Source organism: Chiloscyllium punctatum, chromosome 8, assembly GCF_047496795.1.
Source record: "Chiloscyllium punctatum isolate Juve2018m chromosome 8, sChiPun1.3, whole genome shotgun sequence".
Taxonomy (NCBI): domain Eukaryota; kingdom Metazoa; phylum Chordata; class Chondrichthyes; order Orectolobiformes; family Hemiscylliidae; genus Chiloscyllium; species Chiloscyllium punctatum.
The window spans coordinates 29,308,992-29,327,700 of NC_092746.1; the positions used below are offsets into that span (position 1 = coordinate 29,308,992).

The 18,709-nt window shown below is 38.7% G+C and overlaps 1 protein-coding gene across 3 annotated transcripts in view; it reads left to right on the forward strand.

Annotated features, from left to right (window-relative positions):
- The window catches only part of hycc1 (hyccin PI4KA lipid kinase complex subunit 1), a 71,647-nt gene that overhangs the window by 41,318 nt on the left and 11,620 nt on the right, over positions 1-18,709 (forward strand). For all 3 annotated transcript variants that reach the window (XM_072575314.1, XM_072575312.1, XM_072575313.1), the window contains exons 7-11: positions 873-988; positions 1,819-1,914; positions 5,998-6,114; positions 6,586-6,673; positions 12,671-12,830. In XM_072575314.1, the coding sequence (XP_072431415.1) occupies positions 873-988; positions 1,819-1,914; positions 5,998-6,114; positions 6,586-6,673; positions 12,671-12,830 (577 nt within the window). The remainder of the gene's footprint in view (positions 1-872; positions 989-1,818; positions 1,915-5,997; positions 6,115-6,585; positions 6,674-12,670; positions 12,831-18,709) is intronic.

An 18,709-nucleotide genomic window follows, 5' to 3' on the forward strand; every position in this document is an offset into this window, starting at 1 on the left:
GCTCTGCTGATCAGTGGCTGATCTAATAATTTTCAACTCCACTCTTGTGCCCTATCCCCATAACCCTTGCTGATTCAAAAAGAACTGTCCATCTCAGCCTTGAATACAGTATACTTTAATCATGTCACCTTGACAACCCTCTAGTAAATAGTTCCACAAATTTGCTACTGTCTGAGCGAGAAGAATTTCTCCTCATTTTTTCCTAAAATGAGTGATCCTTTACTTTTGAGATTTTGACATCTGATCCAAGGTCATTCCCCAAGAGGAAACACACTCTGCATCTACCCTGTCAAGCCCCTGTCCCAGTAATCATTGTATGTTTCAATAAGTTCTCCCCTTCTTCTCTGAAACTCCAACTGCTACAAGCCCAAACTACTCCAAATGTTACCTTTAACTGCTGTCTCACAACTTGTTTCAAAAATAAGAATTATAATCAATATGCTGGATTGAGGTGAAGAAATTACAGAAAATGAATGATTATGAAACTGCTCACTTCATCTGGAAAATAGAAAGAGATTAAATTAAATAGTTTGAGCATTCTAAAAATTTCATCTCAATGCAGGGACATAATGGTTTATAATTCTGATTTTTTGCAAAAAGCTTCAAGATACCATTGGTGAAAGTTTATTCTAACATGAAGTCCCAGAATAATACAACTGGTTTGTTTGCCTTCCTGAAACATTGTGATTCACAGCTTTATTGAGTGGGCTCAAATGATTTTCTTACCATTTCTTTCAATACTAGTTTTGTAACAATATGCTATGATGCCCTGTTCATTTTTTTTTGTACAAAATGTTATTCAAAATATATTTTCATGTCCATATTTTTGTTGTTATACTTTTTAAATTAACATTTTTCAAATGGTGCTTTAGCCTTCTAGTTTTGGTTCTATGGCACTTACAGAAGGCGCTTTATCTCGACATGGCTTGACGAAAGTTGTACATAGTGGACCTTATTGTCAAAGGGAAACATTTACAGCTCAAAACAGGTCAGATATTAACTGTTCTGTAGATGTTTGAATTTATGTAATATGGTTATAAACTAATAATCAATGTATGTGCTTTTAAAATTCAGTTATGAAAATTGAACTATACTTTCATACTTTGAAATTTCACATAGTTAAAAGAATACTAGGTAGTAAATAGGTAGTCTTATTGCAGACTACATAATGGTTTCTCATAGATCCAATCTCAAAGGGTGCCCACTAATTATAATTCATGTTGTAGTCAAATGGCATATTTCTCCTCAAAACAAACACCTAGCTGAGAATCTGTGTTTATGAAGTCATTGGGCAGCAAATTAAATCAACTGGTAACTTCATTTATTAGCTCGACAATGAACCATCGTCTCAAATAATTGAAATAGTCATGGTTACAGCTAGCTAAATTGTTGATGGGTGTACCAAATGATCTCATTTATAATCCAGTTAACATTTTGAATATTGATTCAGCATCAATGTCACAGCTAAGGTGTAGGACTTTAGTCTGTTCTATCACTGTCTATTTATCCTGTAAATGATAGACAAATAGTTTAAGCTTGAAATTTGAATTAATTAAATGAATGTTAGTTAAATTAATCGCTAGTATGGTTACAAATCTGACCTTGTTTTTACCCTTATCTTCATGAAGTACTGAAATGCTGTTTGAAGATTGTGGGGGGAAGAATTGTGAAATATTTGAGTAATTGTATAACACAAAGTAAATTGTTCTATTGTTTTGGGGAAAAATTTGAGTAGAGAAAATTATAAAATTCGTACTTAGCATATATGCTTTCTGATGCCCTTTTTAAAAGATTAAATTAATTTTCCTTATTAAACAGGTTTGAAGTATTGACATTCCTATTTCTCTGTTACAATGCATCAATAATCTACATGCCTTCTCAGTCACTGCGTTCTCTTTGCCATACATGCTCCAGGTGAGATTCAGATGATTCATAACTCATCAAAGCATGATGAGGAATACTATATTTTAAGTAAGGTTTTCTTAAGAATTAACAAATGCATTTTTGGATCAGAGCAAATACCCTCAATGTTTCGAGAAGACAGCCTATTCCCAAAATTTTACCTAATTAAAAGCAAGTGTAGGTGCTGTGTTCCGAAATTTGATTGGTCACATTATTAGGCTTTATTCTTACAATGCACAAAAGGCATAACCTTAACTCCATTGAAATACTTCACAAAATAATATGTTAATTAATTTCTAGACCTAAACTGTCCTGATTTAAGCAGCATCTCTTAAACACACCCTTGACGTGGCAAATTAGCAAAATCATTTCAATCTCATGTGCTATCTTCTCACTTGAGCAGCAGAGAAGAACTCTAACTTTTAGCTGGAGGGGGAGAGAGAGCTGTATCTCACACTTTCAACTCCAGAAACTCACTCCAAGAACTGAAAGCAAAAACTAACACTGGATCTGTGTGAGCCTGGCTTCAGCCACTCATGTTTCCTAATTTAAAAAAAAATCTATTTACAGTGAAACCTCGATTATCCGAATGGGATGGGCGGGCACTTTTTTGTTCAGATAATTGATTATTGGGTTAATTGATTTCAATGCCTTTCCTCTGGCGCTCAGTTTTCTGTTAAGTCTGCTCCCTGTTCAGGAGACAAGGTGACAGCACAGCACACCGCAAGCAAGCCGCCGCTCCCCAACCCCGTCCAACACTGCTCCCCCTGCCCGAACCCCCCCCCCCCCCCCCCCCAACACTGTCCCCGCTCAACCCCATCCAAATGGCCCCTTGCCCCGCTCCCATCCTGTGCACACCCAACCCCATCCAGCATTGTCCCCGTCCCTGGGGCAGCCACACTGGACACTAACAACAAAACTGCTGCTGCCTTTTGAGGGGTGATGAGGGGTGAGTCCCCAAATGGTGCGTGCGCACACAGCCACACACGCACCTTTTTTACTGCAACCCTTTGACAGGTTCCACCTTTGCTGTGTACAGGACAATGTTGGAGAGAGTATCTGGGGAAGGGGAGTTTAGGGTACACCCCTGTGTAGGACTCCAGGGTACGTGTGTGGGGAGACAGTGGGCAGGAGGTCAGTCATTTGGAGACGGTGCCTGGACTCCCAGTCCAAGACTGTTCTTGGCAGCATTACAGTAAGCCGAGTTCACGTTTCATCACTGTAAACAAAAGACGTGATCAGTGTTGGAAACACGTCTTTGTAACGTTTTTATTGGGACCTCGAGATCTCCTTTTGGATAATCTGATATTCGGATAATTGATATTCAGATAATCGAGGTTCCTCTGTATTCTGCTTTCCAAGGAACAGACACCTCAGCAACTGGTTGAAAACTCCCCTCTTCAAAAAGAATAGGACAGAGCAAATGCATCTTAAAGATGCATATTGTCGCAGTTGGCTTGGATCAACTGTAATGATATGGTTGGTTTGAGTATGAGCAAGGATTTGTCAAATTGAGTATATGTGGAGAACTGAGGTAATCTGCTACAGGAAGAATAGAAAACTTCTTTGAAAAAGGAGAGACTGCAGGAGAAGGGGATTTGAGTGTACTTTTACATGAGCCAAGTAACATTAGCTTGCAGTAATTCAGAAGGTCAAGTGAATATTGACCTTAATGCAGGCAGAAATCTTACTACAACTGTGCAAGGCACAGGTTTGACTGCATCTGGAATCTATTCTATATATTCTTGTTCATTAGCAAAGTGGTTGCCAGCAATGCTTTCAGGGAGCACTGACAAAGGAATAACTGTTCACTAACATTCAGTTTGGGTTCTGTCATGGCCATCTGGCTGCTGACATCATTGGACCCTTGATCCAAGCATGGATAAGCAAGCTGCGCTCTTGAGATAAGTGAGTCCATGTCCCTGACATCAAGGCACCATTTGATCAAGTATGACATTGAGGATTCCTAGCAGAACTGGGATTAGTGGAATTGGGTGGTGGTGAAATCTCTCTGCTGTTTAGAGTTGTATCTAGTACAAAAGGAGGGTATTCAGTGGTCATATCACCTCCAGTCCTGGACATCACTGTTAGAGTTCCTGTTTTGTTCTAGATGTAGTGATTTTTGGCTGCTTTGTCAGTGATTTTTTCCTTCATTGAACATCAATACTTTTGATGTAGAATGATCAGAAAACATTTTCGGCACCATCTGTGACTCCTTCAATACTGAAGACGCACTTGTGTCTATATGCTCTAAGCTTGGACTGAAGTGCCAAGTGATGTTTGTGCTTCACAATTACCAGAAAATGCTTGTCTCCAGCCAAAGAATCTAATTCTCTTCCCTTGATGTTTACTGTTGTTAGCTTCACCTGAATTCACTGCGCAACCCCCCCCCGCCCCACCCCCCCATAACATCCTGCGATTATCATTGACCAGAAACTGAACTGGAGTGTTCATAAAAATACTGGCTGCAAGAAGAGGTCAGAAAAAAGGAATCCTGTAATGAGTGATTCCCCTCCAAAGCCTGGCAACTATATACAAGGCACAGGTTAGGAATGTGATGGAATATTAGGGCAGGTCGTGACATAGTGGTAATGTCACTGATCTCGGAATCCAGAATCCTAGGCTATCGTTCTGCGGACATGGGTTCAACTACTCTTCTGGCAGTTAGTGAAATTTGAATGCAACAAAGAGGCTGGGAAGAAAGGCTAGTCTGATGGCAAGTGTGTAACAGCTTCAATTGTCAGAAAACATTGTCTGGTTCAGTAATGCCTAATATGACAGAATCTGCCATCCCTGGCCTGATCTGGTCTACATGAGACTTCAGGCCAACAGGAATCTAGTTGACTATGAACTCTTTAGAATGGGCAATAAATACTGGCCTAGCCAGCAACACCTGTGTTCATGAATCTTTTATTTAATTCTCCACTTGCCTTGATGGGTGCAGCTCCAGTAGCACTAACTCCACAAGTTTGACACTATCCAGGACAAAGCAGTCTACTTGGTTGGCACTCAACCCCACCTTCAACAATGACTTCCTTCACCATCAGAGCACGGTGGCAGTAATGTGTGTGCCCTCTAAAGGGTACACGACAGTAATCAGCAAGCACATGAGAATACCACCTACAGGTTCTCCCATATTGCACAGCATCCTGCCTTTCCTTCATTGTTTCTTGGAACTCTGTCCTTGAACGGTGTCATGAATATCTCTGCACCCCAAAGCCTGCAGGGGGTTTAAGAAGGTAGCTCATCAACCTCTCCAGAATACAATAACCACTGAGAATTTCCCATTAACCTCTGCTTACTAGGACTTATATAAATCATATACTGGATTAGTGGTGCTGGAAGAGCACAGCAGTTCAGGCAGCATCCAACGAGCAGCGAAATCGACGTTTCGGGCAAAAGCCCTTTACCTTTTTACCTTATATCATGCCTAGTGAAATAATATCTTGAGCTTAAGACCCAGCATTAGGTTGGTTTGTATCTGGATGAAGGCTGTGATAAATAGCTCTTCAGGGTTGTTGAGGTTATGTGACGCATTCTGTTGAATGTGCTGAAAAGTAGTTAATTACCATATGCAGCTTCTGACTTCAGAGCTTTCATTTAGTTATACGTTTTAATCCTGTTGAGTTGCATGGTGTCATAATATGATGGTTAGTTACACTGAACTAGAGTTGATGACTTCACTAATACATGACTACAGTGACAATGATTGATCCACCTAATTAGTATAGATGCAATAGTCAGACAAATTATAAATTTTCAACACATTACTGAATTGAAATTGCACATTTTGAGACTAAAATTGTCACCAAGAATTTGAGACAGCCAAGGTTTTTTTTCTTACTCAAACTGATAGTACAGTGAATTATGTGGGGTTTATTTTTGTATCATTGTCATTACTGCTTTATCCACAACTTCCAAGCTGCACAGATTGCATTTTTAAATACTCTGAACACACATGTCCCAGTGACTATTAATACTTTGTTACGTTTAATTTTGATCATTTAACTAGCATTTCAGTTGAGATGTAGAGGGAGGAGGAGGAGGATAGGAGATTTTAAATGTTTTTAATTCTATGTGCAATTTGACTTTCAGGATATGCATTAGTGGATTTCCCAGGAGATTGCAGAAGGAATACACTGATGTTGATAGCAGGATACCTGTCTCTGCTGAATTTATGGTGCACATGTTAACAGCTATTTATTATGCTATGTAAGTATAAATATGCATTTAATATTTTGTGCCAAGAGTTTGTGGTGCTGGAAAAGCACAGCATGTCATGCAGCATCCGAGGAGCAGGGGAATTGACGTTTCGGGCAGGAGCCCTTCATCAGGAATGATATTTTGAGTTGCTCCATTGGCTGTTTCAGTCAATATATGAAAAGCTGTCACTGCTGAACAGTTGACTACATAGTGGAGAAGCATGTAAAACACCAACAGAACCAACCACATACTCTGTTCCAGAGATGGACAACTTTGCACACCATTACTAGTTTATTCTTCACTGCAAACAGACAGAGCTTTCATTCAGAATTTAAGTATGAAGGTCTAATGAAAGTGCTTTCCAATTGAATAATTTTCAGTGCAATCTATCTCTTTTCTAAATGTACAAATTATTATACTACTGTATAGCTAAGCATAACGGCTGCTTTGACATGCATGCATTTTTAACTTTTTCTCCAGGTATAATGGAGAATGGGACTTGGCTTGCAAAGCACTGGATGATCTATTGTATCGAGCACAGTTGGAGATGTTTGCAGAACCCTTACTAGTGAGTAGTCATCTGACCCTTCAACTTAGAGTGGTATGATGTAACTGTTATAGGAAGGGTTTTATTTTTTGAAAGACAGGAATTTGTCACTAGCTTTTGGACTTGATGAATACTCTGAAGAATTATAAATCCTTATTTCCATTTTTCTATGTGAAGATTTTTGCCAATGAGTTTCTTTGATTATAAGATTGAAAAGGGAGGTGAGGCATCTAGACTGTAAAATCTTGTTCTTTAAAGAATGAATATGCTTTGGCCTTTCCTCCCTTTCAAGAAATGGGTCATAAATATTCTGAAGTCAGTTTAGTGCCCAGCCATTTATCCTTCCACATTCACCATGCAATAATTTAAACTAAATGATCATTAATCTTGTACTATGAGTTTTTCATGTATTCTTCACTGACGCAATGGTATTTAAAATAATTGTTTTAAATGTGAAGTGCTTTGAAAGTCTGAAGAGATGTGTTGAAGTAGAATGATTAATTAGCTTGAATTAATATCAGAACGTGGGTAAGAGCATTTCTATTTCATTATTTTGAGTGGACTGCCAAATAAAATCAAACCAGAACTTTTGAGATCTTTCCGGTCAAATGCTCATTAGATTTGAGGCCCCATTTTTAAGCAAAACCAAATTGACTAAATTTTTCAATGTGATAAAGCTAGGAAATCCCTTTTCTTACTGTTGTTTTAATTTAGACAAAGGCTTACAGATATTTGATTATAATTTATCTTGCAGACTGAATCTCTAGGTTTATATCAAGATGACATTTTTATTGTACAATGATGGTGAATTGCAATGTTGAGGTTTCAATTTTCTTTAGGTAACTTGCTTGCCAAGCTCACTGTTACTTTCTTAATTTGCAATGGGTTATTAAACTGTCTTGGAAAGCAAGATTCTCTTAGGAATCCAAAAGCCCACAGTTCACAAAATCAAAACTGTCACTATAGGTATCACTTAAGTATTGTCAATTTCTAGTTTCCCTAAGATGGTCATAGTGCGCCACTCTCTTTGAAGCAAATTGAGATAACTGGTTTTAATCCAATCAGCTGGTATTTTGTCCAGGTTGCTATTAGAGTGGAGTCATGTACAAGTTAAAACAGTTAAGGTGCAATTAAGCACCAGTTTTTTTTTCACAGGTCAAAGAATTTCACAACACTTTTTTTATAGTGTTTGTTTGACTTAAGTTGTCATCTGCTGTTTTGAAAACTGTGCATTTCTGGTTGCCCTCTTTGCCTTGATATTTGACCTGACTTTGACTAATTATGACTCTTTGAAAATATGAAGCAAAAAAAGAGAAACTAGATGTGTGCACAATTTTAACTGTTTGACCAAATATTTTTCGTACACAACTGATTAGAGCAGCTTCTGTGAACTGAACTAACCATCTAAGTGTATTAATATCTTGGTCATATCTCAGTAAACTTGGTGTCCAGCATCTTCCAAATCTGGCTTGAAACAATGCTGTATAGTTGCACAAGTAAATTATTATTATATTTACGCTTCATAGCATCTTAGATTTTATATGTCTCAAAGCATTTCTATGATCAATTCATTGTAGGAAAATAATTCCTTTTTAAGCTGAAAGATCAGTTATTGAAACTGAAGAATTGTGGGCCAAACCCAAACCTTCATCATGAATTGGCCAAGGATTTGTAACATTTTGTCAATTTGAGAGTGAGTGAAGGACTGACCTTTTATACTATGATAAGGAGGAATTTCTTCAGCTGGAGGGTGGTGAATCTGTGGGACTCATTGCCGCAGAGGGCTATGGAAGCCAAGTCATTGAGTGCATTTAAGACAAATATGGCAGCCGGTCTCCGGGCAGGGCCAGAGTTGAAATGTTTTTTTCAAACTGTTTTCTGGGGTGAAGAGTTTGGGTGCTGATGACACAGCATGAAGACTTGAAAGCTCCCTGCCTAACCTCCTCACCGCCTTTCGGAAACCCAAAGAGTTAAAAATCTGAGGTAGAAGCATTGCTACTTGTCCTTCAGTGAACTGAAAATGTGACCCTGATCTGTATCTCCAGGAAAAACAACCAAAGAGTCAGCATCTGTGCCTGTGAAGCAATGCATTTTGAAAACTATTTGAGTTATGTCCAGTTTTGTGTTTTTGTTTTTCTCTCTTTTTATCCCTATTAACTGTTTGTCTTTTGAGTGCTGAAAACAAATATTGTTTTTAAAGCATAGATGTTAATAAGTTCACCTTGTTAATTTTCCTGAAAGCTATTGTATATTAAGTCAAAGAGACAAAACCAGTGTCTAGAATTAATTAGTCACACAGTGTGTTTAGGAACCGTTTAAGAAACTATTTGGGGTCTTGGGTTCTAATTTTACTGTTTTGTGAAAACAGGTAAAAAGGCTGGTTTAGTTCATTGCGTGTCTCCGTGTCATAAAACAAACCAGTAGGAAAACTTATTTTGGACACTTTTTAGCTTAATTGACTCAAACTTGGATGAATAAAAACGTATACCTGTCTATAAAGCTACACTTGAAGAGTACTTTTACTAAACATAACTGTAAATTTCTTTTGAAAGATGCATTAAGAGCTTCAATTATTTGAGAATGCCCATTTTCATAAGGATTACATTAACACTTAAGATCCCCTGTTTTGGTTTTCTAGAAATGCAGAAGACGATGACTTTATTAGATACATTCATTGCAGGAATGATAAAATGTTCAGCTTAATAGAGTAGAATTGTATCGTTTGGACAGCATTAGTGTAAATGGATAATTTTACATACCTGAATATTGAATTTGACCAAACAAAAATTACGTTCAATTAAAATATCACCAAAAGTAAGTTCTAAGATGTTTGCCTTTAAAATTAATCACTGGTAATATAACACAGAATAGCAAATTACTATTCAACACAGTGCAAGGAACTCCATTAGGAGTAAGCCCAAAGGTTTGTTGAGCATGTTGTCATTCACTATGATCATCGTTGAATCTTTCTTGTCTGTTCCTCACTTTCAAAAATACAACAATTTGGGGCATTGAATATATTCAGTGCCTCTACCTCTGGGATGGAGAATTACTTAGGTTCACAATCCTCAGGAAAATTAAAATCCTGTTATACCCATAAATGGGGAGCCAACTTTTAAAACACTACCCAGTTCTACATTCTGCCTGTAAAGGAAGCATCATGTCAGTATGTCATGCTCCATCAGAACCTTGTTTCAATAAGATTGCCATTCATTAATTGATTCTTTTAAACTCTAATGCTCATAGCTCCAACCTGCTTAATCTTTCCTCGTAAGACAAGCCCTTTCATCCTAGGAATCCACCTAGTCACCCTTCTCTCCAAACTACTTCCAATGCCAAAATATTCACCATTGAAGAAAGGTATCAAAAACATGTGGAATACTCTCGATGTAGTTTCATCAGCATGCTGAATAGTTTTAGCAAGACCTGCCATTTTTACTCTCTCCCAATTGTGATTAAGGATAATATTCCATTTTGCTTTACTACTTTTTTCTGTATCTGCAGTGCTAACATTGTATCATGTATGAAGATACTGAAATCCTTTTGACTTCAGCATTCTGTAGTCTGTCTACTGGAATAATACTTTGCTTTTGAAAGGAAGAGAAGGAAAGCAATTGGCCATTTTCCTACATTATGCACAGTCTCTCTTTTTTTAAACCCATTGATTTTCGCACATCACTTTCCAGACTGATGGGCCGGACTCTGAATTCCAAACCCTGAACTCACATTTGAATGCTTTTGTGATGCTATTTTTAAATGTAATCAGACTGATTTTTACAGGAGAAAAGCTGCCTGTCTGATCCGAGTAGCAAGTGGCAACCATTATTGGAGTTGTCATTGCTTTTCTGAGGAGACCAGACAGCTTATGAAAGTAAGATGAAGATCGTTCAAAGCTTGGCCCCAGATATAGTTGATGCTGTATCTTTCACAGATAGAAATGAGCTTTCTTTTTTACCATATGGTAATGCTGAACATGCACCAGATTATTTGCTTAATTCAAACGTATTGGAAGTTTTTTTTGGTTCTGGAACAGTCCCTTTACAAAACCCTCAGAAGTGGAAGATTTAATTCAATCCAGAGGGTTGTTTGTTGCTTCCTTCCCTTGTTGCAGGATCTTTGAATTCACAAAATATATCCTGGAGGCTGTGGGCTGATCTCTGGAGTGAATATTGAAAACCCATTCCTTCGTGGTGTCCTCCTCAATTTGCATTCTAATTTTTTTGTGTATTATAAAATTTGGTTATGATATGCTTGGTCACTTTGCCCTAGCACTGATAACTGCCACAATCTATTTGCAGTTTGTGAACTTGAAAATATCTATTTGTCCAGACTCATTTTAGATGAATTAGTCAGTTTGTTTCATGTATTACCTGATATTATGCTGATATATTTGAATAGTGTAGGTTAGATGGGCTTCAGGTTGGATTCATAGGTCAGTGCAACATTGAGGGCCGAAGGGCCTGTACTGTGCTGAAATGTGCTATGTTACTGCCAGTGTAGACTCTTTCTTTTTAATGTAGCAACCCTTTATGTGGCACCTGATCAGATGCTTTTTTGGAATTCTAAATACACTGCATATCTCCTTTATCCTTCCTGCTTCTAATATTCTCAAATTATATTTTCATTGAAAGCATCTATCGACTCTGCTGTTTGCTTTGTGTTACAGGTTTCTAAATGCTCTGTTGCTTCCTCAATTATAGATTTTAGGTTTTTGTCCCCACGTGAGGTTGTTGGCTAAGTGGTCTCTAGTTTCCAAATTTGTTGCCCCCTCCCAATTTTAAAAAGAACATTACGTTTGCAGTTTTCTAATCCGGGGGTTTCCAGAATCGAGAGAATTTAATATTGCAAGCAAAATGCCAAGCATATCTGCAACTTTTGAAGATCCTCTCTGGTTCAGTCCATTTGAGTCAATGAGGACATGGCAGCTATTAGTCTCGTTCTGATACTTTTCTCCAGCGGTCACGGTAGTTATATTCCTTGCCTACTCCTGACCCATTTTTGTTTCCCAATTTTTGTTGGGATGCTTTTGTCTTCTATCATGAAGTTACATACAAAATGCTGTTCAAAATGTCTATTGTATTTTTGTGTCCCTTTACTAATTCCCTGGTCTTGCACCTGAGGGGCTAACTTTAACTTCAACTGCTCTCTTCCTTTTAAAAATATATTGTTGAAGTTCTTTCAGCCTGTTTTTATGTCAGTAGTTTATGCAATCTGTCTTCTTCTTTAATTACTTATGGTTACCCTTAGCTGATTTTTCCCAATTCTAACCTACCACTTATCTTTGTAGCATTATATGGTTTTTCTCTCAAATTGATGACCCCCTTTAACTTAATTAGCCACAGATGGTGCATCATTCTTGTAGAATCTATCTTGTACAATTTTATAATTCTTAAAGATTATTCAGTTATTGAATTTCAACTACTTTCTTACCACCTTGCCTTTTCTCCCCAGACCACAGCATACAAGTTAACTGTCTTAAACTTTAATCATATTTTGAAGGTTAAGACAAGTTTCAGACCCTAGGTTTTTCCCATTCAAACTAAATGTGAAAGTAATATTATTATTACTCTTGCTTAGAGAACCCTTGACTACAAAGTCATTTATCCTGTCTCATTAGACAATGCCAGATCTAAAATAGCCTGATCAATTGTTTGCTGCATATTTTATGCAAAGAATCTGTCACACACACTGTATAAACTTGTCCTCAAAGCTACCTTTGTTAATTTAATTTTTAAACTCCAGTTCACAAGTCTCAACTTTTGAATCAACAGAAAATCCTTTTATTGCTATACCCAAACTTGATATTATTGTTTGGTAAGCTTCAGACACTTGTCTTTTCTACGTTATCCCAATTGTGCCATCACATTGAAATAAATGATACTGCAACAGTCTGACTCATTTTTGTTTGGTATGAAAATGGGAAAAAAGTATCTGCATTTTGCCTTGCTACTTTTTTTTTAATGGTTAAATCTTGAACTTAACAATTCACTTTTCAATTTTTGATACCTTTTCATGTAGGTTGGCAATGCAATCAAAAATATGTTACCTTTTGGTGCCCTGAAATCATCAAAAGATGCTCCACGATCGATTGAGGTAGAGATAACGCCAACGTCATCCAGAATATCAAGGAATGCAGTCACCAGTTTATCAATTCGAGGACATCGATGGAAGAGGAATGGTAAGAAAGAGATGAGCATGGTCAGAATGGATAAGGTTCTTTATTTCATACAAATTTAAATTTAAAATTTTCATTAAAAATGTGACTTCAGATGAACATTTAATATTTCAACATGAGCGAATTTGTCTCATTGCAGGAAGGGATGTTTCTGATTATGTTTGGAGAAAGGAGAAATTTAATTTTCGATGCAGGGTTGTGAATGACAAGGTGGTGGGTGGCATAGTGGTAATATCACTGGACCAGTAATCCAGAGCCCCAGCTCATGCTCTGGGGACATGGTTCGAATGTCGTAATAGTAGGTGGTAAAATTTTAATTCATTTAAATGAGGGCCTAGTGCAACCAAGTGTTGTCAATTGACTTAAAATATCCTTCTGGTTCACTTGCATCCTTTGGGAAATCTGCTATCATAACCTGTTGTGGTTTACATGTGACTCCAGAGCAATGTAGTTGACCCTTATCTGCCCTCTGGGTAATTAGGGATCAGCAATGAATGTTGGTATAGCTGGTGACCTCCACATTCCATGAATGGACATTTTTACAAAAAGAATAGAGTGGTGTAAAATGAAAACGTGAATAAGCCTGTTCCACATCAGTTACTTTCCAGAAATCTACATTGCTCTAATTGATAAGGACATGGACCTGTGAAATGGCTGTAAGGATTCTGTTTTAAAGAATTGTGTAGAGGGAAGATAAGTGGGCCTCAAGTGTGGGAATTATTGTCTCAAAATGCAGAAAAGTTTCTACCTATAATTTGTTTATTATGTATGTTTGTTTGGTTAAGTGATTACTTGATAAAGTATTTCGGACCAAAGCTTGAGTTTGTAATTCTGTCTTGGCGTTGTTGAATTTTAATTCAACAACCGTGATCATTTTGTGAGCTTGTACCAGAAAATAAATTTATGTATAACATTTTAAGCTTTTAAATCCTCACTTGTTCACAAAAGACTATCTGGGGACAAGATCTGTCACTTTTCACATCAAACTTCAGTCCCACACTGTGGTGGAATCCTTAATGCTTGAAGAGTGACAAATAACTTCCATGTTAACTGTAGCCTAAACATAAATGCACTGAAAGGCAATTTGGAGTTTTCCATTCCATACAGTAGTGTGGGCACCACCAAATTTGGGACAATGCAGTGAGAATGATAAAATCAGATTTTATCATCAAGTGAACATCTCAATGGCTAAATGAGAATGTCACTAGCAAGAGTGTATTTCCATATGTTTGCATTTCATTATTTGTTAACCTCATTTTATATACAGTGTGAAATTCTCTCAAGCAATCTCAATTCCCAACTTCAGTCAGAATTAGCTGACTCTATGACTTGCATTTTGTCAGTTGCTTCTTCATCCCTCTATGTACACCCTCCTTCGCCAACATCTCATGGCATGCTCCATAGACTGCCATTGTCTTTACTCTTTTTTGCCAATGGAATTCCGCATCGGCACAGCACCATTCCCACTACGTCATGGCCCATCTCCGACTAGCTCATATCCTTCAGTACTTCATTTTGGACCATACCAGCACCTTACTTTTGAAATGCTCCCACCAAGCTGCTCAATCTCCAGAAGTGGTCACCCATTCATGCATCAGCACAGGATGCATCTCAGGTCTTTGTTTGTTTTCTTGGCGCTCATTTGCTTTGCACTTGGACAGCCTCAGCATCTCTGGCTTGCTGCTTAGGGCCAGGCAGCTGCTTCTGTTTGCCAGCACTGAACAGTCAAGGCAAGGGACATGTTACTATACAGCACTGTGCTATGTCAATGTCATACCTATAACATGTACCAACCGTTTCCATGGCAAAACATGTATATATCAAATTGTCATGTCAGAACAGTTAGGGGGAGTAGTCCTTAATCAAGTGGAGGACAACTGTGATCTATAAAGAAGTCTAGCCCCTCCAATCAAAGGCATTTTCTTGTCCCAGTCCAGGGGTTGGTGAGGGTCAGTAAGGTCCTTTGTGATTAGGTTCAAAAATTCCTTTCCTTCCTGTCAAGGAATTTGGCTGCAATCTGTCTGGCAGGTTAAACCTGATCCATCTGGGAATTGCAGGCACGTTGGTCTGGAGCAGGGGCTGGGCTATGCTCTGCTGGGATTGTCCTCACAAGTCAATCTGTAGTCCGTGGCCGTGGTCAACTCTTGGGTTTGGGCAGTAAATATCAAAAGGAAGCTTATCCATTCTGTGTTGGGGAATGTGGGAATTGGAGCCATGAGGCTGGAATAATGACCATGGAGGGGTGGGGTTGGGGGAGGTGTGGTGTGGAGTTAGCATGATTCAAAATAACAGGGTGGGATTAAACTTAATATAGAAAGGTATGACTTACTGTGGAAGGGGATTTTTCATGTGACCACCACTGGCTTCAATGGGGCAATGGATAGTGATCTTGGGGATAGAAATTTTGATAGACCAGTGGCTGAGGAAGAAAATGAAGATATTTATCATTAAGTAAAAGGGTTGAATTAGTCATCAGACTTTTCACGTGAGATATTCACTCCCTGCACCTAGTTGCCTGCCAAGAACATTCTGCCTTCTTGAGAGAAAGAGACACCTGGAATGAATTTGAGGTCTCTTTTTGATCGGTGGCCTTACTGCTAATGTTGGACTCCAGTGGCTAAAACCATGGTGGCCTGTGTGCATTTGTGACTGTCGAGACAGTCAGGCACCACCATATTGATGGTAAAATTGGTGAACTCTTCCAACCTTGGATCCAGGTCTGCCAATTCTGTGATATTGCATTTGGGCAAAGTTATTAAGGGTGACGTCATCAGGTGCCTGGTCTCCAGCAGTCCTCTGCTTGCCAGCAAGCTGGCGAGTTTCTTCTTTGACCAGCTGCAGAGATATGTCAGTGATTGTGCTTCCTAGTCTAATCTCGAAACAGAATCCACTGAGGTGAAAGTCTGAGCTGCTGGACGGTGAAGGAGAAAGGCCTTGCTTATCTATGCTCAGTGTTGTGACTTCCTCTGAGGTAGAGGAGGAGCTGATTGGCTGAGGGATCAGTGTCTTTTGTGTCAGATGCTTGTATGGATACTGCTGGTGCCTGCAAAAGAGAGCAGAGGGAATTTGTTACAAAACTGGGGCTGGTAACTTGAGCATGTTTTGTATATGTTCACCACGGTAAATGGAAGGGCATCACTGCACAGTGAAGCTTGCTTGGTTGCCTTGAATTGGAGGTCTCCAATCTGTATGAGCATGTTCGATCCTGTTTCGCAAGTTTAAGGATTTTGCTTTTCCTCCTTGGGGTGAAGGCATAAAAGTCTGCCAGCCCTGACCTCCGTCTCTGCCCCCATCAGCCCTACTGGGCAATGTTTTATTTTGGATAGAAGAGCTGTTCGTGGTGGTGCAAGAGGGGGACGGATGATGTGAGTAGGAAGCATAATAGGCAGGATGACGAAGTAGTTTAGGCAGATGATGTAAAGAGTCATGAAAAGATGTTGCATGCATTTGTGAGAATGATCAGCCATTTGTCTTGGTGGGAAGTGTGTGAAGTGGCAGGATTTGAGGGAGGTATGGAGAGAATATGATGGCACCTACGCCTTACAGAAGGCTATTGATCTTAAAGCATGGCTGACCGTTTCTTCACACTGAGGATAGTGCTCTGATTCATGTGGCTATTGGTTCCATGTTGGTAGCGTTTGGCGTTGTTGCCTTCTGGATGAAAGAAGACTGCCCTTTTTCCCGTGCAGTATCCACCAGGATCTCCTCCATGGCTCAAACAGGATTGCCAACAGCTGTGGAATACTGGTCAAATTGTAAACATTGGCAGCCTCTTACCATGCACAATTTAAAGTGGTGCCCAGCTGGTGTTTAAATGTGGCATCCATTGTGTGAACGCCATGAGGTCCTGGCTGGGTTGAGCAATGCCATAAGGATAAGGGATTTATGGACCTTGGATTAATTAATATGGTGAACAGCAGAAGATTTGCATGAGAAGTTGCTGTGACCCATAAAAGAAATGCTTGTTGAAACTTGCTAAAAATGACAATTGGGCCAAAGTAAGGGAAAGTGTGGCCCATAAACTCTGCACATGAACTCGTGCTTTTAAAATTTTTGCTTTTTTTATTTCAGGAAGTAATCCATTTAATTCAGTTGCTTTGATCATCTGATACCAACATCTAAAGTTTTTCAGTAACAAAATTCAAATGGAAAAAAAACTTCAGCCCTTTCATTTTGCTGGGTGATTTAATCTTTTGTTTTAGTTGTACTGTAAGATATTGAATTTAGTAAAACATCTGCTATATTAATGGTAACAAAGTTAAATATCTGTAATTGACTGGTGACAACTGCACTCCCTAGCAGCAAACTGGGGGAAATAGGCAATGATTGCCAGAAGGTCAGTTGGTTCTTTTGTTGAGATTGAATGATTATGACAAAACAATGAGAAGTCCATCTTACTGTGACGTGTGGCAATCAGAATGTTGACTTATCTTCACTCCCCTGCCCCAAAATAAAGGCATTACTACTGTTCATAATATTGTTTTAGTAATTACATTAATGCTGTTTACAACAATATTTGATGCATGGCTGAATATACTCCCAAGATGCACAGAATTTTGTGCTCCAGTTAATTTGTTAGGAAGTGTATAATAATTTTAACTTGTTTCTTGTTTGCATATCAATTGCTTATTCTGTTGTCTAATACTGCCAGTGAATTGTTTTAACATTGCCAGTTTAATCAACTGTCTTTTCCCAACGAATCTAATTGAAAGAATTATGGAACAAGGAAAATGTGTCGAACGTTCATGCATGTGTTTCAGGATTGCAACCTAAAATGTGTTTTCCTGCCTCAAATGTAGTCACCCACTATTTTATCTAATTTACACTGGTTTTAAGCTCTGAACCGAATTTTCTTTTTTGGCAACAATGATGGAAGATTTTCGTGAACCTCTGACTCTTGCATTGAATAAGTCATTTTTTTTGGCAAGTTTCAGTATGTTTGGAGATTGGTATTGTCTGGATGTTCAGGAAAGTGGGCGGCACGGTGGCCCAGTGGTTAGCACTGCTGCCTCACAGCGCCAGAGATCTGGGTTCAATTCCCGCCTCAGGCGACTGTGTGGAGTTTGCACATTCCCCCCGTGTCTGCGTGGGTTTCCTCCGGGTGCTCCGGTTTCCTCCCACAGTCCAAAGATGTGCAGGTCAGGTGAATTGGCCATGCTAAATTGCCTGTAGTGTTAGGTAAGGGCTAAATCTAGGTGTATGGGTGGGTTGCGCTTCGGCAGGTCGGTGTGGACTTGTTGGGCCGAAGGGCCTGTTTCCACACTGTAAGTAATCTAATCTAAAAAAAAGAAGTTGCAAATTATAGGACTCCTGGTATCATGTTAGTTGCCAATATACTGTTAATATGATAAAACTTTGGTCCAGATTGAATTGCATCTGCTTATTGAGTGAGGGAAGAAATAAGGTATTAAGTTTTTTTTTCTAATGTATAACATTCAATAAGAAAGGGAGTTGGGGCAATTAACGTAATTATCTATGGAGATAGAACAAGTCCAAAGAATTAGGTCAATTAGCTTGTTAGTGGTGATAGGAAAGATGATGGGATCCTTTGTTGAATGTAATACAAATGAAAGCATAAAATATTTTGTCACCAGATTTCAAAAGGTTATGTTAACCGTGCTGTAACTACTACAAATAAGTCACTAAAGGTAACCAAGAATAATGAATTTTCAAAAGATCTCTTGAGATACTGCATAGTTGATTTGTCATCTGGATCAGAACATATGGCATTGAGACTCGTGAGAAAATTGATATGAGTGCATACTAAGATAGTTACCTCTTGCATTGAGTAGAAAGTGAGGACTGCAGATGCTGGAGATCAGAGTCGAGAGTGTTGCTGGGAAAACACAGCAGATCAGGGCTTGATGAAGGGCTTATGCCCG